Source organism: Amblyraja radiata, chromosome 12 (assembly GCF_010909765.2).
Source record: "Amblyraja radiata isolate CabotCenter1 chromosome 12, sAmbRad1.1.pri, whole genome shotgun sequence".
NCBI lineage: Eukaryota > Metazoa > Chordata > Chondrichthyes > Rajiformes > Rajidae > Amblyraja > Amblyraja radiata.
Window position 1 is genome coordinate 50,043,310 of NC_045967.1, and position 19,332 is coordinate 50,062,641.

Here is a 19,332-nt window from a genome sequence, read left to right on the forward strand (position 1 = left end):
TAGGCAGGAGAATGGGGTTAGGGGGGAAGGATAGACCAGCCATGATTGAATGGTGGAATAGATTTCTATGACTTATGACCTACGAACACAAAAGGTTGCAGAGGGTGGTGTTATACTCAGTAATGTTAGCACCTATCTTTACATAAAACACTCTTGCCTGTCAATGGGCCCTCAGTGGCGATATCCCATCCCTTGTGACCCCACCGGACTCTGCCCCTCAATGTCCAGCCGCACAAGGTCCCTGGACATTGGCTGCACCGAGCTCCAACGTAGGAAGGAACTGCAGATGCTGGTTTACACCAAAGATAGACACAAAATGCAGGAGTAACTCAGCGTGACAGGCGGCTTCTCTGGATAGAAGGAATGGGTGACGTTTCGGGTCGAGACCCTTCTTCAGACTGAGAGCCTCTCAGCGCGTCCCTCAGCATGTACTCCTGCAATTTGGAATATGCCAGTCGGCAACATTCCCTGGCAGACGTTTTACTCTGCTGGGAGACCAACTGGTTTCAGGTAGAACAATGTGATTCTTTCACCAGGTTGATGGTCTTCCAACAGCACATGTTACCCAAGCCTATGTTTATCCCTGGGAACACCCCGTAATTCATGATTACGGTTATAATAACTTCTGAATTAACAGCATGCAGGCTATGATCAATAACACTCCACTGCCCATTCACCTTTATCGACCCAATGATGTCTCAGGCCAGTAAGAACAATTTGGAAAGTTCAGCGCAATCTCCCACGATTTCAACCAAATAATTAATACTGCTGTTATGATGCATACCAAAAATTCAATCAGAGGGCCAGGTGGACCGGTTTCATGTGCTAATTCTGTCTCTCCAGTCGCAGTCTGACTTGCCGAGTGGTTTCTTGCAACATTTGCTTTTAACCTTGAATGATACTTGAATTCTCAAGCTCTGATTATTGGTTTGTTCATGTCAGGCACTAATTACTCAAGGTAGGCAGTCAGTCGGCTTTTTAAAAAAAAATCTTAAACCGCGCATGCGCAGATTGTTCTCCTCTCCGTAAAAATAAAAAATAAAAATAAGTAACAATTCAATTTGCCCAAGGCTTCCAAATCTCCTTCATTTTGAATTACTGAATGGGTGGGGGATGGAGGATGACGGCAGGTGGAAAGATGGTGGGAAAAACGGGAGCACACCGGGACAAGTTGAATTAGTTGTCATCTTATTGAATGGCAATACTTGTTCATGGGACCAATTGGGGGTAGAGTTCCTTTCACAGCGTGTGGAGAGTCTGGCCGGGAGTAAAGTTGCGGGGAGGGCAGGAGTGTTGAGAGGGAGGGGGTCGGGGATCATGCCAGTAACTCACTCACTCACCGCTGCCGCGGCGCTCCGGGCACGGAGCCACCACACTATGGCTGGGGAGGGAAGCAGCTCAGGTGGCTGCGAAGGGCTGCCGGGATCTCAGCGCTTTCTGCCGGCCTGCTCACCTCCGGCAGTGCTCTCATTTTGAACATCTCTCACCTGCCGCTCGCTGGCTTCGCTCATGTCAGCCGCTTCCCGCAAATTCTTTAATTCTGACAGCCGAGTAACCTCAATTGATCGCGCTGTCGGAATTTAAAGATTTGCGGGAAGCGGCTGACATGAGCGAGGTCGGCGAGCGGCAGGAGAGAGGTTTTCAGATGGAGAGCACTGCCAGAGGTGAGTGGGGGCCGGTAGAAGGGGCTGCCCGGTCCCGGCGGCCGCTCGCAGCGACCCGAGCTAATTCACTCCCCGGCCACAATGCGGTGGCTCCGTGCCCGGAGTGTCACAAGTGGATTACTGGCATGGTCCCCGATCCCCTCCTTCACAACGCTCCTGCCGTCCCCGCAACTTTACCCCGGGCCAGATTCCCCAAACGCTGTGAAAGGATTTACCTACCACATTATTGGTACACGAACTCCATTCTTCTCTCTAAGATACACTTAAGATAATGACAATCCATATTTGAAAAACTCGCCAGGAAACTTGCACTGCACATGCGCAGTACAGCAAAGGCAGAATTTCAGCTGCCTTCAGCTCCCCTTGAAATTGACGGCTTGAAGCAGCGACGACAGCACGTGGGCTGCACAGACCTTCACGTGATGCAAGTGCTGCGCATGAAAGACGTGGAGAATTATGCCTACCTCTAAGAGCGATCTCTTAGATAGGCATAATTCTCCCATGCCTTTACTATTTATATTTAATAATTACCATTTTATAATTTATTTAAGGTAGGCCTACCTTGTCTACCCTGACGGCACGTGCCTGGTTCATGTGCACTTGTAACGCAGTTAATTGTCAAATTAATCAAGCGCGGGCAGCACCTCGTATTGTCGGGGCCGCCAGCAGCGCCTGATCCACGAGATCTCCCGGCTGCTGCAGGGCCTCCAGCGGCCCATTCCACCGACACATCAACCCAGATATATTGATCAATGGTCCCTCGAGGGGGGAAACACTTAATAGGAACCTGAGGGGTAACTTTCTCACACCAAGGGTGGTGGGTGTATGGAAGGAGCTGCCAGAGGAGGGAGTTGAGGCAGGGACTATCGCAACGTTTAAGAGACATTTCAACAGGTACATGGGCCAAAGGCAGGTGGGACGTGTAGATGGGATATGTTGGTCGGTGTGGGGAAGTTGGGCCGAAGGGCCTGTTTCCACACTATGACTCTAATATTTTTACAGGTATGTGGAATTGTCATCAAGTAACGTCTTTGTTTTCAACAGTCTGTGACGCTCCTGCTGCACAGCCAGCGAAGATACATTTTTGACTACGACCTGACTGATCGACTTTACTCAGTCACCATGCCCAGCATGGTCCGACACACCATGCAGACCATTTGCTCCGTCGGGTATTATAGGAATATCTACACTCCGCCTGATGGTAGCGCCTCCGTCATACAGGATTACATGGAGGACGGCCGCTTGCTCCAGACATTATTCCTTGGCACCGGGCGCATGGTGGTCTACAAGTACACCAAACTGTCCAAGTTCTCCGAGATTCTCTACGACACCACTCAGGTCAACTTCACCTACGACGAGGCTGCCGGTGTGATTAAAACCATCCAGCTGGTGCATGAAGGATTCACCTGCACGGTCCGATTCAGGCAAACAGGACCACTGGTGGCACGGCAGATCTTTAGGTTCAGCGACGAAGACCTCGTCAACGCTCGGTTTGACTACAGTTATAATAACTTCCGGATTACCAGCATGCAGGCCATGATCAACGAAACCCCACTGCCCATCGATCTGTATCGACATGACGATGTCTCTGGCCGGTCCGAGCAGTTCGGAAAGTTCAGCGTGATCTACTACGATCTCAACCAAATCATCACCACCACCGTCATGACACACACCAAGAAGTTCAATGCCAACGGCCAAGTGCGAGAAGTCCAATTTGAGATCCTCAGGTCCATCACCTACTGGATGACGGTCCAATATGACAACATGGGACGTATGATAGTGTGCGAAGTGAGAGTGGGTCCCGATACCAATCTCACAAAGCACTCCTACGAATACGACGCTGACGGGCAGCTCCAAACCGTGTCCATCAACAACAAACCCCAGTGGCGATACAACTATGACCTGAACGGCAACATTAACTTGATGAGCTACGAAAACAGCGCCCATTTAACCCCGCTGAGATATGACCTGCGAGACAGGATCACCCGGTTCGGGGAGGTGCCGTACAAGACGGATGAGGATGGCTTCCTCCAGCAGAGAGGAGACACCGTATTCGACTACAACTCCAACGGCCTGCTCGACAGAGCGTACAGTGCCATCGCAGGCTGGAGCGTGCTGTACCGCTACGACGGGTTAGGGAGGCGCGTCGCCCAGAAAACAAACGCCGGCCAACACCTGCAATTCTTTTACGCCGACCTCATTAACCCAACCAGAGTCACTCACATTTACAACCACACCAACTCTGAGATCACGTCACTCTACTACGACCTCCAGGGCCATCTCATCGCCATGGAGGTCAGCAATGGCGAAGAGTTTTACGTGACCTGTGACAACACAGGAACCCCCCTGGCTGTCTTCAGCAATTCTGGACAGGTCATTAAACAGATGCAATACACGCCTTATGGAGATATCTACCGGGATACCAACACAGATTTCCAAGTGATTATTGGTTTTCACGGAGGGCTTTACGACCCCCTGACCCAGCTCTTGCATTTAGGCCGCCGTGATTATGACGTTGTGTCTGGTCGTTGGACAACACCAAACTACGATCTCTGGAAGGACTTAAATAACAATCTCTTTCCATTCAACCTGTATTCATTTAAAAGTAACAACCCGGTCAGCACTGTTCAGGACATCGCACAATTCACTACAGGTAAGGAACAATGCATAACTTGGTATTATCTGCAAAGGAGATCTTGGTACAAAGGAAATGTGTAGGAAGGAACTGCAGATACCAGTTTACATCGAAGATAGACACAAAATGCTGGAGTAACTCAACAGGAGAGGCAGCATCACTGGAGAGTCTGAAGACGAGACTCGATCCGAAACGTCACCCATTCCTTCTCTCCTGAGATGCTGCCTGTCCCACTGAGTTACTCCAGCATTTTGTGTCTATATTCGATGTAATTTTATAGTGCAAAGGAGATCTCAAATATCTTAAAAGCTATGAAATGATGGTCAACGTTTATGTAAGAGTTGGCATGTAAGAGCTGAAGTTTAGAACATGAATCTGCTCCATTTGAACTTAGTTTAGTTTAGAGATACAGAGCAGAAACAGGTCGTTCGGCCCACTGAGTCCACGCCGGCCAGCGATCCCCGCACACTAACACTATCCTACACACACTAGCGACAATTTACAATTTTACCAAGCCAATTAGCCTACAAACCTGTACGACTTTGGAGCGCGGGAGGAAACCTGAGCACCCGGAGAAAACCCACTCCGGTCACGGGGAGAACGTACAAACTCCGTACAGACAGCACCCGTAGTCAGGATTGTTTCTTGGGTAAGGCAGCAACTCTACCGCTGCGCCACTGCACCGCCCTTTGATGCCTCTTGACGATGGCTTTCCATAAAGGTTAAAGTGGACGAGATACAACTTTCATTGGAAAGGAGGAAATCAGCAGGTCAGGCAGCATCTGGGAAAGGAAACTGCGGAGCAGGACCATTCTTCAGATGTCTTCAGATGTCCATTGCCTCTCCAAATGCTGCCTGACCTGCTGAGTTCCTCCAGCACTTTGTGTTTCACTCAAGACTCCAGCATCCACAATCTCTTGTGGGTCCACAGTTTTCATGGGACATGTTTAATATTCCATTCAATTGTCAGCCCTTCTAACAGATTTGATTGTTCTGTGTGGATTTATTTTTCACAATTATAACAATTGGTAGGGATGAGAACACAAGAAACAAGAGCACCATGCAATCTGCTGGAGGAACTCAGCGTGTCGAGGAGTATCTGTGGGCAAATAGGGAGGTCAATGCTTTGGGTCTAAACCCAGCATGCTGTATAGTAAAGGGCCTGTCCCACTATACGAGTTTACCCAAGAGCTCTCCCGAGTTTAAAAAAAAATCAAACTCGTGGTAAGCACGTAAAATGTACGTAGCGGGTACGTCGGAGCTTGGGACGTCTCTTAGCGGCTCGTAACGCTAACGGCAGGTACTCGGGAAACGCGGTAAGCTCGTGAAGTTTTGTCAACATGTTGAAAAATGTCCACGAGAGCCCCGAGGACCTACGAGCGGCTATTACCGTAATTCTCCGAGTTCGAATCAGGGGAAACTCGGGAGAACTCTTGAATTACCTCGTACAGTGGGACAGGCCCTTAACAGTGATGCATTGATTCTGTTTCTAAAATTTAGTTCCATTAGCTTCATTAAAGACAATAGGGTTGCTGCCTTGCGCACCAGGGACCCGAGTTCAATCCTGACTATATACGGAGTTTGTACGTTCTCCCCGTGACCTGCATGGGTTTTCCCCGAGTGCTCTGGTTTCCTCCCACATCCCAAAGACGTACAGGTTTGTAGGTTAATTAGGTTCGGTGAAATTGTAAATTGCCCCTAGAGTGTAGGATGGTGTTAGTGTACAGGGTGATCGCTGGTCGGCGTGGGCTCGATGGGCTGAATGGCCTGTTTCCGCACTGTATCTTTGTAAAATCTAAAAAAGACCAAATACATAAGATAATGCATATACTTAAGAAGGAGGACAAGACAGATCTAGGGAAGGACATACCAGTCAGCAGTACACAAGGAAAATAGTGGAATCAACACTGAAGGAGAGAATAGAAAACCACTGTGTAATGAAAAGTATCATAATGAATTACCAGCATTGATTTCAAAAGAGGAGTTCTAGATTGATTGGCCTTATTGAATATTTTGCAGAGGTAGCGGGGAGTTGTAGACAATGATAATGCAGTAGAAAAGAAATCTATCTCAATTTCCAAAGGGCCTTTGATAAAGTATTCCTTAATAGAGTAATGATTGTCAGATAATATGGAGTCAGAAAACAAGTCGCAGATGGATTGCTAGCTGGCTTCAGGAGAGAGAGCAGTTCAGTTTAGTTTATTGTCACATGTACCGAGGTGCAGTGAAAGGCTTTTGTTGCGTGCTAATCGGTCAGCAGAAAGACATTACATGATTACAATCGATCCATTTACAGTGCATAGACAGATTTCAGAGCGTGGAACGATTGTAATATGAGTTTGTGGACCTGCTTCTGTGGCCAGCACTCAAATAGTCACCTGTTGGGCACCATCTTGGATGGAGAGTGGGAGTCATAAGATCAATAGATCATAAGATCGTAGGAAAGAACTGCAGATTAGAATAGAATAGAATAGAATCTTTAATTGCCACGCAACCAGGGTTGGTGTTATTTGGGTTCGGTACATGATGGTACACTGCTTTTGTTACATACTACTAATAACACAGATCACCGTAATAAAGGGCATCCATACCACATCACAAATCACAAATCTCACCAACAATACATAGTGCAAAAGAACAAACAAAGACCATAGACAAGACACTGTATACATCAAAAGTCATATTATTGTCTGATTATTGGACGGAATTGAGAGTTCTTATTGCTGAGGGGAAGAAACTGTTTTTAAAGCGGGTGGTTTTAGTAGCAAGTGACCTGAGGCGCCTCCCCGAAGGGAGAGACTGAAAAAGGTGATTTGCTGGATGGGAGTGGTCCGAGATGATCTTTTTGGCCCGTTGTGAGGTACGTTGGAGATAACTGGAATGGATTGAGGGGAGGGGGGAGTTGATGATCCTGGAGGCCTTGGAGACAATGCGTTGTATTCTGTGTAGTGAGTGACTATCGGTGTTACCGTACCAGACTGTGATTGAGGAGGTGATGATGCTTTCAATGATTGATTGATAGAAACGGACCAGGAGGTGTTTATCGACTCTGAACTTTTTGAGCTGTCTGAGGAAATATAGGCGTTGTTGACCTTTCTTGATGACGTGGTCTGCATTGATGTGCCATTTTAGATTATTGGAGATATAGGTGCCTAGAAACTTAAATGAGTTCGTGGAGGTTATGGGGTGAGAGTTGACATGGACCGGGGGTTTGTGGTTTTGATTGCGTCTGAAATCTATGATGATTTCTAAGGTTTTTGAAGTATTAAGCTGGAGGTTGTTGTCTGCGCACCATTTGACTGCGCTATCGACTGTTAGATGGTATTGTGATTCTTTGTTGTCTGAGATAAGGCCAATTATTGTTGTGTCGTCTGCATATTTAAAAATTTTAACTGAGCTGCATTGGGATGTGAGGTTGTTGGTGTAAAGTGAGAAGAGCTGGGGTGACAGAACGCACCCTTGGGGGGCTCCTATGTTGAGAGTCAAAGGGCTGGAGAGTTTTTCACCCACCTTGACTCTTTGCTGTCTGTTTGTTAGAAAGTGTAGAATCCAATGGCACATGGCTGGGTGGATGCTCATGTCCAACATTTTATTGTAGAGTTTAATCGGGTGTATAGTATTAAAGGCCGAGCTAAAATCTATAAACAGGATGCGTGCATAGGTGTTCGGTGATTCCAGATGATGAAGGGAATAGTGAAGAGCTAAGTTGATAGCATCCTCAACAGACCGGTTGGCCCTATATGCAAATTGGAAAGGGTCCATGATGGGGGCAGTGTGGGTTTTCAGATGGGTGAGGACTATGTGCTCAAAGGCCTTCATGGCGACTGATGTTAATGCCACAGGTCTATAGATGCTGGTTTAAATCGAAGGTAGACACAAAATGCTGGAGTAACTCAGCGGGACGGGCAGCATCTCTGGAGAGAAGGAATGGGTGACGTTTCGGGTCGAGACACCGTCTTCAGATCATAAGTGATATGAGTAGAATTAGGCCATTTGGCCAATGAAGTCTACTCCACCATTCAATCATGGCTGATCTATCTCTCCCTCCTAACCCCATTCCCCTGCCTTCTCCCCATAACCTCTGACATTACTAATTTATCTATCTCTGCCTTAAATATATCCACTGACTTGGCCTCCACAGCCTTCTGTGTCAAAGAATTCCACAGATTCACCACCCTATGACTAAGGAAATTCCTCATCATCTCCGTCCTAAAAGAACGTCCTTTAATTCTAAGGCTATGACCTCTAGTCACAGACTCTCCCACAAGTTGGGACATGTTGACCGACCGGTGTGGGCAAGGTGGGCCGAACGGCCTGTTTCCACACTGTATCACTCTATGACCAGTGGAAACATCCTCGCCACATCCACTCTATCCAAGCCTTTCACTATTCTGTACATTTCAATAAGGTCCCCCCTCATTCTTCTAAACTCCAGCGAGTACAGGCCCAGTGCCGACAGACAGAGATTGACGGAGTCAAGGAGATTCCCAATGGAAGAAGGGGATTATCAGTGGTCCATAGGGATCGGGGCTGGGACCACTGCTGTTCCCAGTGTGAATCAACAATTAGTGGTTTACACAATGCTGGTTCACAGAAAAGAAAAGATACAAGGTGCTAGACTAACACAGCAGAAACAGTCCATGTTCTCCAGGTAGACACAGAATGCTGGAGTAACAGCGGGACAGGCAGCATTGATGGAGAAAAGGAATAGGTGACGTCACGGGTCGGAACCCTTCTTCAGACTCCAGAAATGCTTTCGGACATGATGAGTTACTCCAGCACTTGGTGTCATTTTTTTACTCAAGGAATAGATCAGTCCTGTATATCCCCTGTCAGGACCCATCAGAATGTTTTAATGCCTCAGTAGGAACACCCCACTTTGTTCTATACTCTCAAGGGTATAGAACTTGTCTGCTTCATCTCTATGCATAGGGCAACCCCCCCCCCCTCCCGATCCTATGAACAATCACCTTCCCCGATACAAGTGAATCTCCCTCAGTGTAGTTTAGAGATACAGCGTGGAAAGAGGCCCTTCAGCCCACTGAGTCCCCACAGACCCCGCACATTAACACTACCCTACACACACTCGGGACCATTTTACAATTGTACATTTATACCAATTAATCTACAAACCTGCACGTCTTTGGAGTGTGGGAGGAAACCGAAGATATCGGAGAAAACCCAGGCAGGTCATGGGGAGAACGTGCAAACTCTGTACAGACAGCAACCTCAGGCGCTGTAAGGCAGCACCTCCTCCGCTGTGCCACAATGCCGCCACTCCTGCGCTTTGTTCTTGTGTTTCTGTTATTGAGACATTATCTTGTAATGCTCTAAATATGCAAGAACTATCAACTAAATATGATCCTACATTGATCGATCGTACTTTGTGCTAGCTTTTTATATTTTCTGGCTATCTTTATTTGTATTGATACACCAATATGTGGTATTTTGATATAATTTATCGATTAGATTAGCTAATCTAATATGAGCCTCATAACCTCCAATGCCTGTGTCGTCCGAATAAGTGCATTAATTTTTTTTTAAATCATACTTTCAGCCATGAAGGAGCCCTGGTTTATTGAATTAAATATACTTTTACATGGAATTTTGCCCTGTTCAAATGCCTTATTATTCAGATAAAACACTTCACTATTTTAATTGGATTATTTTCAGAATCATAGGTTGGGATACATGGCCTTCATAGAACCGTTTATTTTTTCTTATTATGCATAGCAGAGGGAATGGATTTTTGGACTATGAATTGTTTATGACTAAGGTAACATCAGAGCTGTTCTTTAAAAAGACTGCTTCAAGCAGTTATTACCATCGAGTCTGAGTTTGATTCCAGACGGATCAAAATAAATGTAGCCAAGGCACAAAGTGGGATTTATTCATAATTTATTGTACTCTCAAGAATACCAAGTTATCACTTCAGACAGAAGTCCCTGTGGACATTTGTGCATAGCTCCTGCTACAATCCTGTAACAGGGAATACTTGAATACAGTCAAGAATCTAATATACATGCACAATCTGAATCAACACTCATAAAGTCAAAGAGTCTTACAGCGTGGAAACAGTCCTTTCAGCCTAACTTGCCCACACCGGCCAATATGTCCCATCTACACTTGTCCCCCCACCTGCATTTGGCCCACATCGTCCCTGCAGTAGGAAGGAACTGCAGATGCTGGTGTACACCGAAGATAGACACAAAATGCTGGAGTAACTCAGCGGGACAGGCAGCATCTCTGGAGAGAAGGAATGGATGACATTTCGGGACCGAAGAAGGGTCTCGACCTGACACGTCACCCATTCCTTCTCTCCAGAGATGCTGCTTGTTCCAGCATTTTGTGTCTATCTTCGGTGTCAACCAGTATCTGAAGTTCCTTGCATCTTTGGTTGTATCTTTGGTTGCATTATGGACTTCAGCGTAACACTATTATGGTCACCAAGTATAATGGTTATTCAATTACGGTATTAATTGTTATATATTTATAATAATAATAATAATAATAATAATAATATATTTTATTGTCATTGCACGTCAGTGCAACGAGATTTAGTATGCAGCTCCAACCGATGAAAAAGAAAAGTAAAATAAATAAATAAGCTGTGTGTCGTGACCATCCGAGGGAGACAGTCCAGGGGGGGTGGGGGGCACTCAGCAGGGCCGGTTCAGAGCCGCTATAACTCTTGGAATAAAGCTGTTTCTGAGTCTGGAGGTTCGGGCGTAGAAGGCCTTGTAACGTCTGCCGGAGGGAAGTAGTTCAAACAGTCCGTTACAGGGGTGTGATGAGTCTTTATGGATGCTGACGGCCTTCCTGAGGCACCATGTGTGGTAGATGCCCTCCAAAGCTGGTAGCTCTGTCCCAATGATCCTCTGCGCTCTGTGGACGACGCGCTGAAGAGCTCTCCTCTCCGCCTCCGTGCAGCTGAGATACCACACAGAGATGCCATACGTTAATATGCTCTCTGTGGTGCAGCGGTAAAACGTTGGGGCAGACCAGTCTTTTTTAATGTCCTCAGGAAGAACAGTCGTTGCTGTGCCTTCTTGACCAGCGCAGCGGTGTTGGTGGATCATGTGAGGTCCTCTGAAATGTGAGTGCCCAGAAACTTAAAGCTGGACACTCTCTCCACACTTTCCCCGTAAATGGAGATTGGGGCGTATTCTCCATTATGGGACCTCCTGAAGTCAATAATCAGCTCCTTGGTCTTGGAGGTGTTTAGTGACAAGTTGTTACGTGTGCACCAGTCCGCCAGGTTCTATGTGTTCTTGTATTAATGGGCCTGTTAAGGTGCAGGATGTAGGAATTTAATTTTCCCGTTGCCGGTACATATGACAATTAAGGGTTTCGTCCCGAAACGTTGCCTATTTCCTTCGCTCCATAGTTGCTGCTGCACCCGCTGAGTTTCTCTAGCATTTTTGTGTACCTACTGACAATTAAACACTCTTGGCTCTCTAAAGGATGCAATACAATTTCTAGAGATTTTTCTTTAAATTATAGTTTAGTTTAGAGATACAGCATGGAAACAGGCCCTTCGGCCCACCGAGTCCGCGCCGACCAGTGATCCCCGCGCACTAACACTATCCTACACACACTAGGGACAATTTGACATTCATGCCAAGCCAATTAACCTACAACCCTGTACGTCTTTGGAGTGTGGGAGGAATTCAAAGATCTCAGAGAAAACCCACGCAGGTCACGGGGAGAACGTTAAAACTCCGTGCAAACAGCACCCGTGGTTAGGGTCAAACCCGGGTCTCTGGCGCTGAAAGACAGCGCCATTACCACTGCACCACCCTGCAGTAATATGGACGAAAAAGTTAAAAATGCTGTCGATACTCCAGACTTGCAGATTTTTCCTACTTTCTGTCAAATGGTCCTGGGTGACTGATTGCTTTAATGGTTGAGCAGCATTCTTATTTCAAATGTGTCAAGATTTATGAATATTTCATTTTTTAAAAGCTGTTAAGGATGCTGAAAACTACAAGGCGGACTGACAGATAATAGTACAGAAAGGGCTGTACAAACATATAATGAAGTAATTTCATTCAGTGTCAGAGTTTGATGCACCAAATTCAATCAGTGTGAAATTAAAAAAAGGAGTTGATTCTGTTCCAGACAGTTGCAAGAACCATCACTAATCTGCTTCAAAGAAAAGTGCTTATTTTAGCTGTGAGCTGTTCATCATTCTTTTTGCGGGGACAGTAAATGACAATTTGCTCCAAGATATGCAAAGTGTGGGTAATCAGGTGATGGTGCTTTCCAAAAAATATCTCTTTGAGCAAAAGAACATTAGAATGCAATTTGGACCTTTTAGTTCGGATGCATTTATTGGGCAGCTTACAACCCAGCGGTATGAATATTGATTTCTCCAACTTCAAGTAACCCTTGCTTTCCCTCTCTCTCCGTCCCACCCCCACCCTAGTTCTCCGGCTAGTTTTACTGCCCTCTTGATGAATGTCACTGATTGCACGCCTCGTTGTCACCTTCCCCTCAGCCAACAATGAACCATTCTACATTTCCCTGATCGTCGTCTGCTTTGATCTGTCCTTTTCACACCTTATTCATCAATATCTCGAATCTCCATCTCCCCTGACTCTCAGTGTGAGGAAGGGTCTCGACCTGAAACGTCACCCATTCCATCTCTCCGGAAATGCTGCCTGTCCCGCTGAGTTACTCCAGCCTTTTGCATCTATCTTTGGTGTAAATCAGCATCTGCAGTTCCTTCCTATGCATTTGTTTGCTGCCAGTTCATAAGTGAAAGGTGCAGAATTAGGCCATTTGACCCATCATGGCTACTCTGCCATTAAATCCTGGCTGATCTATACACAGAAGGTGGTGGTGCCTGGAACGTGCTGCCAGGGGTGGTGGTGGAGACAGGTATGATAGTGGCATTTAGGAGACTTTTAGCTAGGCACATGGATAGGCCGGGAATGGAGAAATGCAGGTCAAATGATTTAGCTTAGATAGGGCATATTGGTCGGCATGGGTGAGTTGGGCCGAATGGTCAGTTTCAACGGCGTATGAATCTATGTGTAGGCATTTAGTGTTGTCGTAGAGTGATACAGCGTGGAAACTAGCCCTTCAGCCCAACATGTACCAACTACACTAGTCCATATCCCTCCAAACCTGTCCTATCCATGTACCTGTCTAACTGGTCTGAAAGAAGAGATTAACTTAGCTTGGCATCATGTTCACCACAGATATTATGGGGCAAAGTGCATGTTCTACTTTTCTGTGTTCTCTGTTCTAAGTCCATGGCAATGCAAGAGGTGGTCCAAAGTGGTCTGTGACAAGATAGGATTAGGGTTGTCCGGTTGGTTCAAGAACCCTGATAGGTGTGGATGAAGAATGTGGTTTAGTGTAATGATGACATAACTATGGGTGGCACAGAGAACAAGCTTCTGCCTCACAGTGCCAGGGACCCGATTATGATCCTGACTACTGGTGCTGCCTGTGGGGAGTTTGTACCTTCTCCCTGTGACCTCGTGGGTTTTCTCCGGGTGCACCAGTTTCTTCCCAGATTCCAAAGGCGTGCAGGTTTGTTGACTAATTGGCCTTTGTAAATTGTCCCCAGTATGAAGGGAGTGGGTGAGAAAGTGGGATAACATGGAACTAGAGTGCGGGTGATCGCTGGTCGGTGGGGACTCGGTGGGCCGAAGAGCCTGTTTCCCTGCTGTATCTCTAAGCTAAACTAAACTGCGAGATCCCAGGTGCATAAAAGTAATTGAGTGGCCTTGACTGTCACTTCACATTCCATGACTGTTCCATGACTGGTAGTGTCTTTTACTTTTACTTTAGTTTAGAGATACAGCGGGGAAACAGGCCCTTCGGCCCACCGAGTCCGCACCAACCAGCGATCACCCGCACACTTGATCTATCCTACACACTAGGGACAATTTACAGAAGCCAATTAACCTACAAGCCCGCACCTCTTTGGAGTGTGGAACCTGGAGAAAACCCACACAGTCGCAGGGAGAACGTGCACACTCCGTACAAACAGCACCCGTGGTCAGGATCGATCCCCGGCCTCTGGCAATGTAAGGCAGCAACTCTACCGCTGCCCCACTGTGCCGCCTAAATATAGAAATATAATAGTTCCTAGTTCTGGTATGCTCTTTTTGAAAATAAATCACATTCAAGAGTGATTTATTGTCATATGTCCTGGATGGGACAATGAAATTCTTACTTGCTGCAGCACAACAGAATATGTGAATATGTAAACATAGTACATAACGAGGGAAGAGAAAAAAAAGTTCAATAAATAACAATTATAGTGCAATAATAATATAGTCTTTTGTAGTTCAGAGCTTATTCACTGTTGTGTTTAATAGCCTGATGGCTGTAGGGAAGAAGCTGTTCCTGAATCTGGACGTTACAGTTTTAAGGCTCCTGCACCTTCTTCCTGATGGCAATGAAAGTGGCCAAGCCTTGTTTTAATTTGAAACAGTGAAAATGCAAAAAAACTTGCACTATGTTAGGTGGAGAGGCCAGATTGCTGTTTGTGGTTCACTGTCATTCAAACCTGCGCTGTAATTAAAACTATCATAGCCCCTGGGACAATTTATGCAAAGATTCTGTGCAGAAAACGATGCCATCCATGTTGAGTGTAGGCTTTTGGAGTTTGTCACAAGATGCTACCGAATTATTTATAGTCATCATGTGTGTCACAGTGACATCACCAGTGGGTCATATGCACAGATTGACAAAGTCTTTACAGCAACATGTTCTGTTCGGGGGGGAAAACAGAAATTATTAGTCATGCTTCTCCACAAAGTATATGTTTTAACCATCTGAAACATAAAATATAGAACAGTCCAGCACAGGAACAGGCCCTTCGGCCCTCAACATCTGTGCTGAACATGATGTCAAGTCCAACGCTAACCTGCCTCCACATAATTCATATCCCTCCATTCCTTACATAGCCAACCTTTCGTTTAATATTTCTTGAATAAACCAATTTATATTTTACACAGTGTAAACCAGCATCTGCAGTTCACTCCTACACAGTTCATCTGCTTTAGATCTGTTAACCCATGTCCCTGCAATGCCAACACTTGTGTTGTAAGTACCAAAAATATTTAACATGTATTTTTAAATCCCAGTCTTTATCCAAATTAATTCATTCAAGCCACTACTCATTACATCTGTTATACGAAGCACCACGTATTTTGTGTTTAAAGTAATGTGGAAAAGTTTATGTCTGTTCTTCAGACAGATATTTTTAAGGCAGAGATTGCCAAATTCCCGATTAGTACAGGTGTCGGGGATTATGGGGAGAAGGCAGGATAATGGGGTTAGGAGGGAGAGATTGATCAGCCATGATAGAATGGTGGTAGACTTGATGGGCCGAATGGCCTAATTCCTCTCCAATCACTTTTGAACTCATGAACTTTTCATCCATTGTCATCCAAATATTTAATGGGCACATAAATTAATACAATATTTCTCCTCAATTGATATGAGAAACTTAAATGAATTATTTTCATCTCTAACCTCTATCAGTTGCGTGATATCCTCAGTAACTCAACAGGAAATCTATGAGAACATGATGAGGCTTGTCTCTCGCTAGTCTCTAACATCTCACAGTGTCAGACTTAAAAGTCTGATTCTGCAAAATATTCCATTTTAATATCCTGCCATCTCAAAATATTCAAAGGCATTGCAATAGATTACAACTCAACAATCTTCCAAATGTGTTTCATTAAAGAAAGACACAGAACATCCTTCTTCCCTGCTAGTTTTTGCTGAGTTTAATAATCTGCCGTCAACCAGGAGTGGCATTGAGGATTTACAAGGGACTGCGAACACTAATGTTAATAAACATTTGCCTTCAGTTCCTGCTCATCAATCCTGCACCATTGCTTCTAAGTGGTCACTTCTCATTAGCAGCAGCATCTCATGGAGTTATAGTCATATACAGTGTGGGAACAATCTCTTTGGCCCAACTTGACCACACCAATCAACATGTCCCATCAACACTAGTCCCAACTGCCCATATTCCACTAAATGTGTCCTAAAGGTTCAATGGTTCTTTATGATCACGTGTACCAAGGTACAGTGAAATTCATTTTGGCATACACATCAGTAAGATAATTGCCACACATAAGTATAATTCCCAATTAAAATCAGAATGTACAGAAACAGCCCACTGAGTCCAAATGCAAGAATCGCTAGGTCCATATGCAAGAGTCCAATATTTGTTGACGTAGGTGTTGTCGTAGGTTGTCGCCAGGTGTCGTAGGTGAATTCCATTAAAACTAGTCCATGGCAGTCGCCTAAAGAGTCGCCTAAGTGGGACAGGCAAAATAATTGTTTCTTAAACGTTGCAATAGGTAGAGTGACACAATAGCATCAGCTACCTCCTCTGGCAGCTTGTTCCATACACACACCACCCTTTTGTGTAAAAATGTTGCCCCTCAGGTTCCTATCAAATCTTTCCCCCCCCTCACCTTAAACCAATGTCCTCTGGTTCTCGATTCCCCTACTATGGGCAAGAGACTCTGTGCATCTAACTAATCTATTCCTCTCATGATTTTGTACATGGAACAAAATGACAGACTAAAATCAGAACCATCTTAGTTATGCAAAGAACAATGAAAATCACTGTCACAAAAGCCTCTGAACAGTGACTTATCTGCAATTTTCAAGAGGAAAATCAGGAGGTATTTGCATTAGAGTGTCAGAGAATATTCAACTGAAATAGTTGAGATGAATGGTAGAAACGGCTGCATGTTTGAACAACCTACTGCTGTTCCCATTTTCAGATCCTTCAGGCAGGAACCAGTTGAACAGGCAGTAAATCACTTTTGTGCAATGGAAATTTCAATGAACAGCAGGACTTAGCAATTGTCTGCTTCATGTGTTGCAGTCTGTTTAAGCTTCCTCAGAAAGGGCTGTGGAAAATGTACTTCCTCAGTACATGCAATGGTACAGGAAATCCAGCAGACAATATATGTGGCTCAGCATTTCCACCAACATTCATATCACAGCTTCACAAGGTTGCCACAGTGGTACAGATGATGAAGCTGCAGCCTCACGCATGAGAGACCCGGGTTTGATTCTGACCTCAGGTGCTGCCTGTGTGGAATTTGCATGTTCTCCTTGGGACCTTGTGGGTTTCCTTCGGGTGCTCTGGTTTCCAGCTACATCCCAAAGGCATGTGGGTTTGTAGGGTTAAGCTTTTCATTGTACCTTGGTACACATGACAATAAACTAAACTAAAAGGGAAACTGAAACTGAAATTAATTGGCAACCATAAAATTATTGTCCCTATTGTGTAGAGAGTGGAAATGAAAGTGAGATAACATAGAACTAGTGTGAATGGGTGTGTAGGAAGGAACTGCAGATGCTGGTTTAAATCGAAGATAGACACAAAAAGCTGGAGTAACTCAGCGGGACAGGCAACATCTCTGGAGAGAAGGAATGGGTGGCGTTTTGGGTCGAGACCCTTCTTCAGAATCGAAACATCATCCATTCCTTCTCTCCAGAGATGCTGCCTGTCTCGCTGAGATGCCCCTGTCCCACTTAGGAAACCTGAACGGAAACCTCTGGAGACTTTGCGCCACACCCAAGATTTACGTGCGGTTCCCGGAGGTTTTTGTCAGTCTCCCTACCTGCTTCCACTATCTGCAACCTCCGGCAACCACCTACAACCTCCGGGAACTGCACGGAAACCTTGGGTGGGGCGCTAACTCTCCAGAAGTTTCATTTCAGGTTTCCTAAGTGGGACAGGGGCATTACTCCAGCTTTTTGTGTCTATCTTTAGTTTAAACAGGTGATCGATCGTTGGCGTGGGCCAAATGGCCTGCTTTCATGCTGTACCTCTGAACATAGACTTCAGACTCGCTTATCATACAAAGTACCATAGTCCAAATGAGGCCTCAACTAATCTCTCTTCTATTAGATTACTAGCCAGATATCATGTGTTTCTGGCCCTGATTAGTCCTGGGTTTTTTCTTCTCCTTTCGTGACCCAAAATGTCACCTATCCATTTTCTCCACAGATGTTGCCTGACCCGCTGACTTGCTCCAGCACACTTTGTGTCTATCGATATTATCAGAGTAGATAGACACAAAATGCTGGAGTAACTCAGCCGGACAGGCAGCATCTCTGGAGAGAAGGAATGGGTGATGTTTTAGGTTGAGACCCTTCTTCAGTTTTGCCCCAAAACGTCACCCATTCCTTGTCTCATGAGGCCGTAAGGAATAGGAGTAGAATTAGGCCATTCGGCCCATCAAGTCTACTCCGCCATTCAATCATGGCTGATCTACCTCACACTCCAACCCCCAGCTCCAGAGATGCTGCCTACCCCGCTGTGTTACTCCAGGATTTTGGATTTTGGTCTATCATTACTTACGGAGTTGTTTGGGGCTTCACTTTGCAAGAGACCTTGTTGCTGTCCAGACCTTACAAGGGCAAAATCTGCTCCACATTGCCATTACATATGTTCCTAGATGCCCCACTGTTTGATTTAGTCCAGTTATGTTGTTTATTCACTCTCCATACAGACCGCTGTATTATTTCCCCCAACTCTTTCACCTTATCTAAGGTTATCTCCATTCATCCTGATTTATAGAAACAGAGACATAGAAACATAGAAAATAGGTGCAGGAGTAGGTGCCATTCGGCCCTTCGAGCCTGCACCACCATTCAATATGATCATGGCTGATCATCCAACTCAGTATCCTGTACCTGCCTTCTCTCCATACCCCCTGATCCCTTTAGCCACAAGGGCCACATCTAACTCCCTCTTAAATATAGCCAATGAACTGGCCTCAACTACCTTCTGTGGCAGAGAATTCCAGAGATTCACCACTCTCTGTGTGAAAAATGTTGTTCTCATCTCGGTCCTAAACGATTTCCCCCTTATCCTTAAACTGTGACCCTTGAACTATCTTTGATAGTTCATAAAGTTAATGTTATACCGGGTAAGTATTGGCCAACATTTGCAAAAATCAAAAGGTCGTTTTCCCAAATAGGTTCATTCCTCCTCAACTCTTTGCTTTGTCTGGTGAATGTGTGACAGAG

General features: G+C 45.4%; 1 protein-coding gene across 2 annotated transcripts in view; it reads left to right on the forward strand.

The window, feature by feature from the left end:
• The window catches only part of tenm1 (teneurin transmembrane protein 1), an 824,829-nt gene that overhangs the window by 796,212 nt on the left and 9,285 nt on the right, over positions 1-19,332 (forward strand). For both annotated transcript variants that reach the window (XM_033030732.1, XM_033030733.1), the window contains one exon: positions 2,709-4,317. In XM_033030732.1, the coding sequence (XP_032886623.1) occupies positions 2,709-4,317 (1,609 nt within the window). The remainder of the gene's footprint in view (positions 1-2,708; positions 4,318-19,332) is intronic.